At 57.7% G+C, this 13,163-nt stretch overlaps 1 protein-coding gene across 1 annotated transcript; it reads right to left on the bottom strand.

The window, feature by feature from the left end:
- On the bottom strand, nucleotides 1-12,667 carry FHIP2B (FHF complex subunit HOOK interacting protein 2B; the record flags this gene model as incomplete). Its single annotated transcript, XM_079706419.1, has 17 exons — nucleotides 1-139; nucleotides 368-468; nucleotides 680-820; nucleotides 1,159-1,302; nucleotides 1,512-1,602; nucleotides 1,769-1,897; nucleotides 2,017-2,162; nucleotides 2,737-2,926; nucleotides 3,286-3,362; nucleotides 3,597-3,705; nucleotides 4,022-4,218; nucleotides 4,325-4,552; nucleotides 4,770-4,892; nucleotides 5,189-5,293; nucleotides 5,963-6,135; nucleotides 8,290-8,368; nucleotides 12,623-12,667. 17 exons carry the CDS (start codon nucleotides 12,665-12,667, stop codon nucleotides 1-3), a joined length of 2,217 nt encoding a protein of 738 aa, XP_079562545.1.
- Between the last annotated feature and the right edge of the window lie 496 nt (nucleotides 12,668-13,163).

The raw sequence follows: 13,163 nt of genomic DNA, 5'->3' as shown, positions 1-13,163 counted from the left end.
TCAGACGTGCCCTTCCGGGGGTTCAGAGAAGCGCAGGTGAGGACCACGTGGGGGGAACTTGACGAAAGCGATGGCAGCCAGCTCTTTGCAGAATTCCTCAAGGACTACCACGCCCTGGAGGAGGGTCTGGTGGTCCAGCCTGAAGGAGACAGCATGGCGGGGGTCACGGCTAGGAGGTGTGGGGAGCGTGCCAGCGTGGTATCCCAGTGTCTGTGAGGGGTCACCCGGCGGCAGCCACCTCTGTGAGGGACCACAGGCCTCAGCAACGGGCCCTCCTCTGTCCCCGGCCTGGCGCCTCCCCCACCCGGAAGCCCTAGCTTTCCCACCCCGGGGCTCTTCCTTGGGCACCCGCTTCCCTGTTACTTACTGCTCCCCGGGGACCTGGCCCATCAGCTGCCTGCGCACCAGAAGCAGTTTGCCTGGGAACTGGGGCACCCTCTGAATTCTCTGCATCAAGTCCCCGATCACCTAGAATGGGAACAAGAGGGGACTGAGGAGGAGACCAGCGACACTGCCGCAGGGTCCCTGGCTCTGTTGCACCATGGGAGGGGGTGGTACCAGTGCTTTCCCCTGGCGCTGGCAAGGGTGCCCACTCCTGCAGCCCCCAGCACCCCCATCCTGTCCCCCTCCCTTCCTGTCCTCAGCACTGGCATGCTCCCTCTGGCCTGGGCATCCTTACCCTGACGAGCACAGAGAACAGGCTCCGGCAGCCAGGGGCCAGGTTGATGTAGGGATCCAGGAGGTACTCGTGGATAAGCGGGTGTGGGAAGAGGGCGAGCCGGGACAAGACTGAGGTCACTTGCAGGTTCAGGCTGTACGGCTGTGGGGAGCACGGTGGACAAGCGAGGGTTGGCACAGGCGGTGAGCACTCCTGTGCCCCCCACCCCCCAGCAAGGCGCCTGGCCAGTGTGAACACGCGCGGGGGTTGGAGATGCATGTGATGTGTGTGTCACGGGTTCCCTGGGGCTGAGGACCAGGGCACGTCAGGGCGTGTGGAGCAGAGACGAGACGGGGCTTCCCGCCTGGGAAAGGTGGGGCTTGAGGGGGGTCGTGGGGCCAGAAAAGAGAGGACGACTGGACCCCCACGGCTGGGCCCTGCTCTCCTGAAGGACTCCAGAGGCCCTCGCCCTGTGGCAGGGGCCCAGCCCTGTCGGGCACCTGCTCTAGAATCCGGGACATGCGGTCGAACAGCATTCGGAGGAAGTGACCCTCGAAGAAAGGCCGTTCAGGCTCATGGGGGTCCAGGGGTGCGGGAGCTGGGGGCCAGCCCCAGGGTGCCACTCGGGAGCTGCACTCCTGGAACTGAAACAGGAGGGGAGAGTTAAAAGAGGTGGACCCAGTGGTCAGGAGGCACCAGCAGACAGAGGGAGCCGCGCAGGCAGGTGGGGCTCGGGCACTTGGCCAGAGCTGGGAGCACCTCGGGCGGGAGATCGCAGAGGCAGAGGCAGAGTGTATTAACCCCGCGCTCTGAGCGGCGAGAACTGGGCGCCGGCAGAGGCCTTGACACTCACCAGTCCGTAAGCATCGTGGACGTACGTGTCATATCCGGTCTCCTCCAGGAAAGCCGAGGTCTTGGCTTCCTCAGGAACGAGGCAGAGGAAACTGAGAGACAGGACCCTCGGTGTGGAGGCGTCCCCGCCTGGGCCGCCCTGCTCTCCCCGCTCCACCTCCAGCCCCGAGGGAGCACTCTCCCGGCTGCACCCCATCAGGGCTGTGGCCAAAGACGGAGCAAAACTCAGGTGGCTCAGACTTCCTGACCTGCTCGTACCTGTTGACAATCTCGGTCACCGCTGTTTTGCCATCGGGGTTGGTGACGGGGGCAGGGGGAGGCTTCATGGAGGGTTGAAAGCCGGGGTCAAGGAAGCCATCCGTGAAGTAGGGGTCTTCCTCCAGATCTCTGTGCCAGGGCAGACAAGCGAGGTGCCAGTGAACGCAGGAACTGGTGTGAGGTGCTGGGGGCCGGTGGGGGGGTCCCGAACGGGCCGAGGCCTCCCTGAGGCACTGAGGTTCACTTACAGGGTGTCCTCGTAGCTCTCGGGCTCGGGCGAGCCCCGGGCCACGTAAGGGCGGCCCTCGAGGTGGCACAGGATCAGGCTGTGGATGATCTGCTCGTGGGGCTTCTGGAGCAGCTCCTCAAACAGCCGCAGCGTGGCGATGCTGATCTGGGACAAGAAGCGGTCAGCAGGACACCCCTTCCCCACCCCAGCCTCTAGGGGTGCCTGGGAAGTGCTCACCCAGATAGGAGGAGTCCCCCTAGGAGGGGCTCACCTCCTCCAGCCGGGGGCTACGGTGGCAGGTTTTAAGGGGAGCAGATGGGTGTTGGCCCAGGAACCAGAAGTCTGGCTGGTCCCTGTCCCATTATTAATTTGAGGTGTGGTATCAGGCAAGCCCACTGGCTCCTCGGAGCCTTAGTTTCCATGTCTAAAAAATGGCCCGGAGCTGTCAGCTTCAAACAAGCCAAATGAATATAAAAACATTTTGTAAGATAAAAAGTGCCATCACAAGTATGTGATCACAGAAAATTAACTGCATGACAAAAGCAGTTTGGCTACCCATCACTGGGTCACTGCCTTTTTCTGCTTTTTTTTTTTTGGCTGGGGGTGGGGGTGGGGAGTTGGATTTCAATGGCCTCAACCACCTGGAAAGCTAATGCAAATGGGAAGAAGCTTCAGGAAGTCCCTTGGGCAGGGGTTGGGGGCCAGGGAGCGGTTAGAGAGGAGGGCCCGCCCGCCTCACCTCATCAGAGAGGTGGTCGCAGTGCCTGATGAGGTGGCCGCCCAGGGTGTGAGGGCTGTCCTCGGGGGCTGCAGGCTGCTGGTCCTTCCCCAGGAGGAAGGCCACGGCCTCCCGCAGCAGCGCAGGGGAGCGGAGCTGGCGCAGCATGGCGGTGAGCAGGGCGGTGGAGGTCAGGATGCTCTGTTCAGACCTACGGGGAGGGCGCGCTGAGCCAGGCGGGGCAGGTGAGACCAGAGTAGCAGCAGGGAGGGAAGGGGTGTAGGGGGCAGCACCCTTTCCTGGTTCCCTTGCATCTTCGGCTGGTATTTCTCTGCTCACACCCCACCCCTCTTGAGGTCCTAGAGTCCAAGGGTGGGAGGCCTTTGTTAGCCCACGTAGCTCTGAGCCACGAGTGTGTCAGGGGAACAGGCAAACATCAACTGGTGGAGCCCACAGACTCCCATGACTCTGGACAAGGAGGTCCCTGGTCTCAGGCGCAGGAAGGGGCTTGGTGGGGTGGGCGGTTCGCCCAGACTATGGCTTCGCCCAAGGGAACTACACAGAACTTACACATGCAGGAGCTGGGGCTGCAGAATCTCCACAAATAATTTCTCAGCCACGGACTTTGCCAAGGCATCCGAAACCACCTGGGCGCCAAAGAGCATGTCTCAAACACATTTTACCTCCAATCGACAATTTTCCACTGAGAAACAGCTGTGTCCTTGCACAGAACCTAACAACAGGCAGAGGGTCTCTGCTGACCCCGGGCCCCACCCAGCTCCCAAGAGACCCCCCCTGGGGCCTTGAGGTAGAGACACAGACAGAGCACCATGAAGCGGGGGACACCCAAGGAGAGCCCTGCCATCGCCCACGCCACTCACCGTGTGTGCCTCTGTGATGAGGTGGTCGCAGTAATCAAACCAGCCCAAAAAGGCAGCCAAGGTCTCCTTGCCGGGGAAGGAAGCCTCATCAGACGGGGCACTGGGTAACCTGAGGGAGAGCGAGGGAAGTATGTGGGGCCTGCTTCAGCTATGTCCAGGAAGCTGGGCCTTTCTGCCCTCTGCCCTAGAACCTCTGTTGCTGGGGCTCAGTTCTACTGGGGGATCTGAGGGCAGAAGCCAAAGTGATGCTTTCCTGGAAGGCGAGAAGGCCCTTGGGCATGGGCTGTAACCTCAGGAAGACAGAGGCCAGCAGGGGTCCCCATCCCCCCTGGAAAACAAGAAGAGCCACCACCGGGAAGATGACGGAAGGGCAGGGCTTCCAGCCCCTGAAGATGCGGCCCAGCCTTCCCTGGCCAAGCGCCTACCTCCAGCTGATGCCCTCTAAAGTGGCAATGTCTGCGGGGTCCAGGAAGCTGGGCAGGGACTGGTATAGCTGGCAGAGGTGCTCGACGATGGCAGGGCAACAAGGGCTGCTCTGCACCAGGTAGGTGGCAGCTGCCTGGGAAGCCACGCTTACCAGGACCAGCAGGTTCTCCTGGGCCTTCAGGGCCACCCGACCTTTCTAGGGGATAAGGGTACGACTTCAGTGACGTGCGGCTGAGCCCCCAAGTGCCCTCCCAGCAACTCGCCCTCCCCATCCCTGCTCCCTGCGTCCCGGCAGCCGGCACCTGGCTCTTGCACAGGCCAATCAGCGAGGTGATGAGGCTGCTCTCCCCAGTGCCTCCATCTGGCTCCTCGGTCTCAGCAGGCAGCTGGGTGCTCAAGGCCCGGGCCCCCCAGGCACCCCTGTCAGGAGCTTTGCTGTGGGGCTGCTCCTCGTTCTTGAGGCCGGCTGCCTCTCTCGGCAGGGCAGTGGCTTCTCTGGATGCCTCCTTCCTACCGACGGTCTTTCTACCCTGCAAGGGAGGCTGCGTGAGGCCAGGCTGTGGTGCAGACCACGCCCCGTGATGGCCCCTTGGGAATACAGGGTGGGTGGCTTCAGCGTGGAGCTGGAGGGGAAGCTGCCTGAGCGCCTCCCCGGTGCCTGCTCCAGCCTTCTGCTTCTTCAGAAGGGCCACGGGGGATTGCCCCGGGGTCTGGGCCCTCCCGCTCCTGTTCCCCAGAGGCGCTCACTTCTACAATATAGGTGAGCAGGGCTGGATCCTGCTGGATCTTGCAGCAGAGGACAGTGGTGAACTGCACCTCCTCCTTTTCTGTGAGGGATCCAGGAACGGTCCCACCAAGTCGGAGAAGTTTCTGGAAGCGGAGCAGGACAGAGACAGAGGGGAAGGGGGTGGCAGGGAAGAGAAGGAAGAACGGGGCAGCAGAAAAAAAAAAACCCCCGCGCACGACCATGGGTTCAGACTCAAACCTGCGGCACGGGTCCTGATGGAGAAGCTGGATTTGGGGGCTTTCTGAGAGTCTCAGAGGGTGGAGGGTTTTTGGAGAGAAAGGTCCGGTGCTTTGGGACTGGCCTAGGAGCAGCACCCCCTAGCTTTCCTTGAAAGCATAGGCCTCACCCCCAGACACCCCTTAGCTTCTGGGCCCCTCACCTGCACAGGCCTGTGGACGTTGAGGTAATGCAGGAGGGGATGCTGCACCTGGGCCAGAACCTTGCTGAAGAACTGGAGCACCTGCTGCCGCATGCCTGGCGGGTACTGCGGGTCGGGGGACAGAGTGCCCGTCAGTCAGGCGGCGAGGCCACGCCCCCACCCGGACCGCTCCTCCCCTCACTGCGCGGAGGGGCCTTCTCCCCCAGCCTCCCTCCCTCACGCTTGGAAACTGGCCTCCTCTATGCTGCCAAGCCCGCTTCCTGCTTTTCCCTTTTTTCTTTTTGGCCGCACATGCGGGATCTTAGTTGCGACGAGGGATCCAGCTGTGCCCCCTGCATCAGGAGCGCAGAGTCTTAACCACTGGACCTCCAGGGAAGTCCCGCCCCCTTCCTGCTTTATTTTCGTCCATAACCTTGTCTTTATTGAACATACTATACGTGGGCTCCTTTGATTATCCTGCCTCTCCCCACTAGAGTTTTCGCCTGTTTCAATCACTGCCGGGTCCCCAGTGCCTAGGACACAGACTGGCACATGGCCGGTCCTCAGTGGATCTTTGATGAACGAACACAGACTGAACGAAAGGAAACATGTCCTCAACCCCGACGACAGCGAGAACGCGCCACCAAAGCAAATAAGCAAGGGCCCGAAGCCTCGGGGTGTTCTGAGACAGCCTCAGTGCCCCGCCCCCAGTGTGGGCACCGTGGGGAGCACAGGTAGACCTGCCGGACACCGGCTCCGGTGGAAAGTTCCAGAGGCGCGCGGGGTCCTGCCCACCTCGGCCTTGCCCAGCGTGCACAGGGTCTCCAGGATCTTGTGCTGCAGTAGGTACTCCAGACACGGCCCCGCCTCACCGGCCACCGCCTGCTGCTTCTCCTCATACACCAAGATGTCCAGCATCTGCTTCAGCCGCCAGGGAATATCTGTTTTCTTGGCCGGGGTGTTTTCATCTAATCAAGATTCAGGAAACAAGGTGGGGTGAAGAGGGGCACTCTGGCTGGCTGGGGTCAAGCCCACAGGGCCTAGGGGGTGGAGGGAGGTGGAGGCCAGCCTGGAGCAGGCCAGGTTAACACTTTTCGTCAAAGACCAGAGGAAAGGGAAGTTTACAGTTGATGCCTCTCTAGTTAAAAAGACAAAAGACCTCCTAAATGAAGCCCAGGATACAGCCCTCTGACGGAGCATGTGTGCAGGCCCCAGCACTTTACGAGAGGAAAGCAGCAGCATTTTTTCTCTGAACCTTGGGGTCTACAGAAGGACACCTGCTAGGGCTTCAGGCCTGCTCTGGGCCTGAGTGAGAAGCTATGGGCTCAGGGGTCTCTTATATTATTTAGAAGTCATCTTCGATCAGCTTCCAAACAGATAACCTCCTGAGGCCTGTTTCTGTCTCTTTTATACTCAAGGAAGGCAATACTCTATTTTTTTTACAAAGCAAAAAAAAAAAAAAAAAAAATCCATGCATGACCATGGGTTCAGACTCAAACTCACTGCACAGTGCCCAGGTCCTGATGGAGAAGCTGATTAGTGGGGTTTTCTTAGTCAGTCTCAGAGGGTAGAGTATTTTTATAAAGAAAGTTTTGGTACTTTGGGACTGGTCTTGGAGCACCCCCTAGCTTTTCTTGAAAGCATTGGCTTTTAAGCAGGGCAGCTCACCTCGCCCACCCCTGCACCTCCGGTCCAGGGAGCAGTCTGGAAATTAACGGATTGGGCCCAGGTGAAGCCCCAGGTGGACCCAAGGCAGTTCTAGATCTTTTCCTAGTCTCTGGTAGTGTGGGGCTCCCTGTCAAGAGATCGTCAGTCTAAAAGCTGCAAACATCCAGATGTAAAATAAGTCCTGGGGATACAATGTACAGTATGGTGACTATAGTTAATAATACTTTACTGTATATTTAAAAGTTGCTAACAGAGAAGATCTTAAAAGTTCTCATCACAAGAAAAAAAAATGTAGCTCTGTGCGGTGACAGATGTTAACTAGACTTACTGTGTGATCATTTCTCCATATTTCCATATACTGAATCAATATATTCAATTGATTACACCAATTATATGGGGCTGGCCAAAAAGTTTGTTCAGGTTTTCTGTAAGATGCTACAAAAACCCAAATGAACTTTTTGGCCAACCTAATGTGTCCATTTTATCTCAGTCAAAAAAAAAAGGGGGATCTTCAGTCTAAAGCATTCGTTCTTAACTGGGGGTGATTTTGCCCCTGCTCACCAGGGTGTCTGGCAATGTTTGGAGAGCCATTTATGGTTATCACAATGGGGAAGGAAGGGGTGCTACTGGCATTTAGTGGGTAGAGGTCGGAGTTGCTGCTAAACACACAGTGTACCTCCCCAGCCCCCTACAACAAAGAATGATCCAGTCCAGGTGTCACCAGTGCCAAGACTGAGGAACCTGGTCTAACAGAACGCTCAGAGGGTCCCTCAGAGTGTCCAAAGGCCACTTTTAATTTCTTGCATTGGCTCAGGCTGGAAATAAAGCCTTTAGGAAAGGTGTAGGCTGGAATCAAACCCCAGTCTGAACTCCAGGAGGTGGAAGGCTAGGGATGCTGGAAAGGTTACCTGGCAACCAGTGCATCTCCACCAATCCCAGCATACTGACTACAAAGCAGCCAGTGAGACGCTGCCCCCTCAGTGAGTGATCCTGATGGGCCCAGATGACCCAAGGCTTTGGCTTTTTAGAGTGTCAGCCTGGGGAGAAGGACCGGGTGTGCTACATGCCTCGCCAGGTCTCTACAAGAGAAATGCCCTGTAAGTTGGCTCACGGAAAAGAGGAATTTATTCCATCTCTTTTCTTTAATCAGTAAGCCCTAGGCACAGGGCCCAGGCACTTGGGGACTGAAGGCCTGGACATTCTGCCCAACTGGAAGCTGGGGGCAAGTGGCATTCAAACTCTGGGCTGCAGAGTCAGGCCAGTGAGACCTCAGCCTCCCTGTCCCCACTCCTACCTCACACAGGTCCCCTCCCAGAAGGTCAGGGTGAACTCGTGAAGCAGCAGATGTCACCTTCCTCAGGACACCTGCATCTCTGAGCTGCAGGGTGACTCCACCCACACCTTCCTCCCTGCTCCCTCCAGGGATCCCTGTGCGGAAGGAGACCAGGCCCCACCTGTGCTTTCAATGTAGTAGTTCGTGATGCCCTTCCAGTGTTCCACGAAGGCCTCCAGCAGGTCAATGCTGGGCTCCCGCTGTGGAGAGAGCAGACACAACCTAAGTGGTCGCCACCGGCACTCAGCAGAAAGGACATTCCACCATCTGCTAAGTGTCGGACGTGTGCTAGGCCCTGGAGGAGGCACCGTGATCCTGGGTTCTCAAATTGAATAGTTACACGTTTTCTCCAGGACATCTGCACATTGTCTCCATATCTGCCAACAATCTGCTGGTTCCTCTCCTCAGAACCCCTCTCCCTCCTGGAAATGCTGTGACATGAGCACATGTCATGATTCTACATCCCCTGTCCCAGAGCAGCTAAGACTGATGGTAGGGGAAACAGACACAGAAACAGATCATTTCTATATATCGTGGTTATGCTACAACAGAGGTACGTAGAGGGACACAGGAGAGCACCCCCAAAACAAAATCAAAATGATCCAGATGGAAAATGTGGCGAAGACAAAGCTTTCAGGTCCCTCTTGGTCTGAGAGTCTGAAAATCCGGGTTGAAGGCCACGACAGCTCAGTTCAGCCAGATGCATAACGTTAGCGGAATATTAAGGAAGTGCCTTACTTATCATGTGCTGCATCTTGTGTCCACGGCTGCAGGCCGTGCACCCCTAGCTGCTCTCCGCTCTGCTCCTGTCCACATCTCCTGACTCCTTCCATCGCCCCGGGGGGGATTCTGATCTGCTGTGAGCAACCCCCCGAACCTCCCCCCCTTCCCAAAGTGCTCTCTCCATTTCCATGCCCCAGCTGGAACTAACCTTGAACTGGTAACAACCAGTTCCCCTAAAAACTTCTCCAAAAAAGCACATTTCTTCTCTATTCTTGCAGGGTAAATTTTCGCTGGAGAAAAACGCATAGTCCCTACCTCTTAGTCTTTGCTCCGGCCACTCCTCTGTCCAGGAGGCCCTGTATCCCCCTATACCTGTCTAGGTCCTAGCAGTCCCCAGTGAGGTCCTGCTCAGGGCCACCACCTCCACAAAGCCATCTCTGCGGTCCCCAGACGCATCTCTAAATTCACGCTTTACAGCACCACAGGACGGGGTGTCTCCTCCTTCCATAACTCACTCAGTAGGTATCTGTTGAGTGCCTACCACGTACAAGACACCACGCCTGATGTTACAAGCCATACAAGGCTGTCTAAGAGCCAGTCCTCCAGAAACACGCCATGGAGGAGAAGAGAATATAAAACACGCTGAATAACTCAACTACTGAAGTAGTGTGAGAACATAGGAGAGGTGGAGAATGACCTTCGGGCGAAGAGGGGTCACTTCCAACAAGTGGAACAAAGAGGCTTTACCGAGGTCATGCGGGAACTAAAACCCGAAGAGCTGGGTCTGATTTCAACAATTAGAGAAACAGGAGAGACATTTCCTGCAGAAGGAACTTTGCAAAGCATGTCGGGGCCAAGGATGGATTGATGAGCGTGTGGGGCCTTGAATTTCTTGGCCAAACCGAGAAGTCCGATTTTATTTTTAATTTTTAAAATTTTTTATTGTTTTGCAGGCCGCCGGGTGCAGGTCAGTGACATCGGAACTGTGTGAGGAAGAGTCATCTGGCGGGTGTGTAGGAGACAGACACAGGATGAATGCTTAGCAGACCATTATGACAAGAGGAGGAAGCAATCACACTGAATCAGAGGCCTTGAAGTATTCCCCCGGCCTTGGCGGCCCAGGCAGTCTTGTCTTCTCTCAAAGTTCACTGTGGGGACCACGACCCTTACAGGAGTGGCACCTCGCACAGTCGTTCCAAACACACCATCCATATGGAGTGACCGCATCTTATCACGTTCTACGTGACGCTGTTATTGTTGGGTGAGCAGTCATCTCTCCAGGAGACTGTGAGCTCCCTGGGGGCCAGGGTTCTGTTCCTGCCTGCCCCTAAAGGGCTCTGCACAGAGTGATCACTCACTGATATTTACTAAATATCTCAGCAAACTCCTTCAGCCCCTTCCGTAGTTCCTTGTCTCTGGGAAAGCCCTCTGACCCTTGACCACGCTACAGTCATCGCACAAGCCTGTGATGGGGTCTCATCTACCCTTAAAATTCATTTATAGTCTCCTAAAGCCTTAAGCTGGACTTAAATCAAAAAACAACAATCCAGGGACTTCCCTGGTGGCACAGTGGTTAAGAATCTGCCTGCCAATGCAGGGGACACGGGTTTGAGCCCAGGTCGTGGAAGATCCCACGTGCCGCGGAGCAACTAAGCCCGTGTGCCACAACTACTGAGCCTGCGCTCTAGAGCCTGCGAGCCACAACTACTGAAACCCGTGTGCCACAACGACTGAAGCCCGCACGCCTAGAGCTGGTGCTCCGCAACAAGAGAAGCCACCACAATGAGAAACCCACACACCGCATCGAAGAGTACCCCCGCTCGCCACAGCTAGAGTAAAACCACACGCAGCAACAAAGACCCAACGCAGCCAAAAATAAAAAAATAAATTAAAAAAAAAATCCAGCAAGAAAAGGAGAAACAGGAGAACAAAGGTTAGCCAAAACAGACCCTTAGAGCTAAGAAAGCAGGGGGGTAATCTTTACCTGAATCTGTTATTAGCTACTGTAACTCCAGCCCAAGGAAACTGCACCAAATGATTAATTTTTAAAGATAATATTATATTTACAAATAACGCTAAAGATTGCTTTTCTATTTTGTCAGAAGAGGGCAGGAAGGAGCACTCTTCCTCCTTAACTAGGAGTCAAGCAACTTGCTGGGGGTTTTAACCTGGTGACCCAGCCCTGGGAAGACCTATGCTCAAGCTTGCGGGTGGGAGGGAGAGGGGTCCCCATCTCTCCTGGTGGTCGCACGAGGCCACCCAAATTTCCAGGGCGTCATCTATATGTTGTATACTGAGGGGCCTAAGATCACCTGCCTAAAAATATCCCCCTCGACCAGCAATACTCCTGCAGCCACTGACACTGAAATTTCCACATAGGAAGCATTAGAAATTCACTTCCCAGGGCTAGGGTCCTGTCTATCCAGTCCACCCACCTTGTGTATGGAGCTTTCCCAGAGAGGTATGAAGGAGTGTCAGATTACTTTCTAAAACGACAGCTATTTTGATTGGGGACAGGGAGGAAGGGAGGAGAGATCATTCTGGAACCCCCTCCTGAGGCGGGATGGCTGGAGGCTCCTGAACACCAGCGAGGGCAGGGCTGGGCAGGTGGGAGAGGAGAAAGAGCAGAAGCTTTTCATTTTCTTCACAAGTTTGCTTAAGGCTGAGACTGTTTTCACTCAGCAACAAGCTCCGATTTGGTGTGTGTGTTGGGAGGAAGGGGATGGAACCCAAGTGTGTTTCTCCTGAGAACATGTGATACACTCAACTGATCAATTAGGGGGAGGGTTTATACTGTGAGACAAAAGAATTGTTAACTTTACAGGCAGAATCTTGGCAGGGTTGCTTTAACTGGAGGGCATCCCGCCTACCCTATCTAAACGGCACTTTTATCTCGCTCAACCAAGAGAACAGCCGCCGTGGGCGCCTCTCACCAGCCTTCAACCCCAACAGAAAATGGCAGAAACACACACTCCTCGTCCCCGCTGGCCGCCCTAGGCCGCACCGCAGCTGGCCTCTCCTGACTCAAGGTCAGTGGGGCTCGGGCTGGCCTGGTGTTGAGACAGCATTCTGGAAACTGCGCTTGTACCCTGCAGACGGCTGTTTCCTGGGCCAGGCGACCCCCACCCCCCGCCCCCGGACTGTATCTGTACCCTCCCTGGGGACCTGGCCAGTCCGGGGCCTGCACTTCCCAAGTCCAAGGTGAGAGGGCAGACTGCGCCTGAGTGCGGTCTTGGAGGCGGCCGAGGGCTCGGAACCAGGGTAAGGGGCAGCTATTTTTTAAGGCCGGGTGACCAGGAAGGGAGGAGCGTGGGGGAGGAGGAAGGCACCCAAGCTGGGGGAGGGGCCTTGGGGGGAATTTTGGGAAGAAACTATTGGGTGACTAGGGAACACTCGGCACAGAGGAGTTTGGGAATTGGGAGAGACTCGGGGAGCAGGACAAATAAACAGGAAGCAATCCGGGGAGAAGGGTTAGGGGCCGGAGCGACCTGGAGAGAGCTGGGAACACGCGAGATACGGAAAGAAGCCACTGGAAGCGGGGAGCGCTGCGCGGGAGGGGCGCGGCGGGGGAGCGAGGAGGCCCGGGAAAGGGAACCACGGCCCGGGTCGGGGGTCCCTTCCTGGAGGCGGCCCGCGCCCTCCGCCCGCCCGCGCGCCGGCCGGCTCCTCCCCCGGCCCCGCGCCCGCCCTTCCGGCCCAGGCCCCGCGCGCCCCAGCGTCCCCGGCCTCACCGCCCCCACGGCCTCCTGCAGCAGCGCCCCGAGCCGGCTCAGCATGACGGCGGCCCGGCTCCCGGTTCCCGGTTCCCGGTCGGCGGCGGCGGCGGCGGCGGCGGCGGCGGCGGCGGCGGCGGCGGCGGCGGCGGCGGCGGCGGCGGCGGCGGCGGCGGCGGCGGCGGCGGCGGCGGCGCTCCCGGGCGCAGGCGGCGACCCGGACACGCGGCGAGGGAGGCGGGGCCCCGGCCGCCCCGCCCCGCAGCCCCCGCCCCGCAGCCCCCGCCCGCAGCCCCCGCCCCGCAGCCCCCGCCTGGCCTAGCTTGGGGTCGGAGAGGAGGCCGGCAGCCAACGTGGCCGGGCCGGGCAGCGAGGAAGGGCCCCGGGGTCGGGGGCGCCGGCAGCCAGGTCAGCGGAGGGGCAGGGTCAAGTCCGCCGGGGCCTGTTGGTGAACCAGGAGGCAGCGAGCGAACTACCCTTAGAGAATGGCGAGTGGAACCAGACAGGATTTTCCTGTGAGGGATGAGGTTTGTGGGTTCTGGAAGTCTCTAGACTTTCC

Source organism: Hyperoodon ampullatus (assembly GCF_949752795.1).
Source record: "Hyperoodon ampullatus genome assembly, chromosome: 6".
NCBI lineage: Eukaryota > Metazoa > Chordata > Mammalia > Artiodactyla > Ziphiidae > Hyperoodon > Hyperoodon ampullatus.
This window is presented reverse-complemented; position numbering and strand designations above follow the sequence as displayed.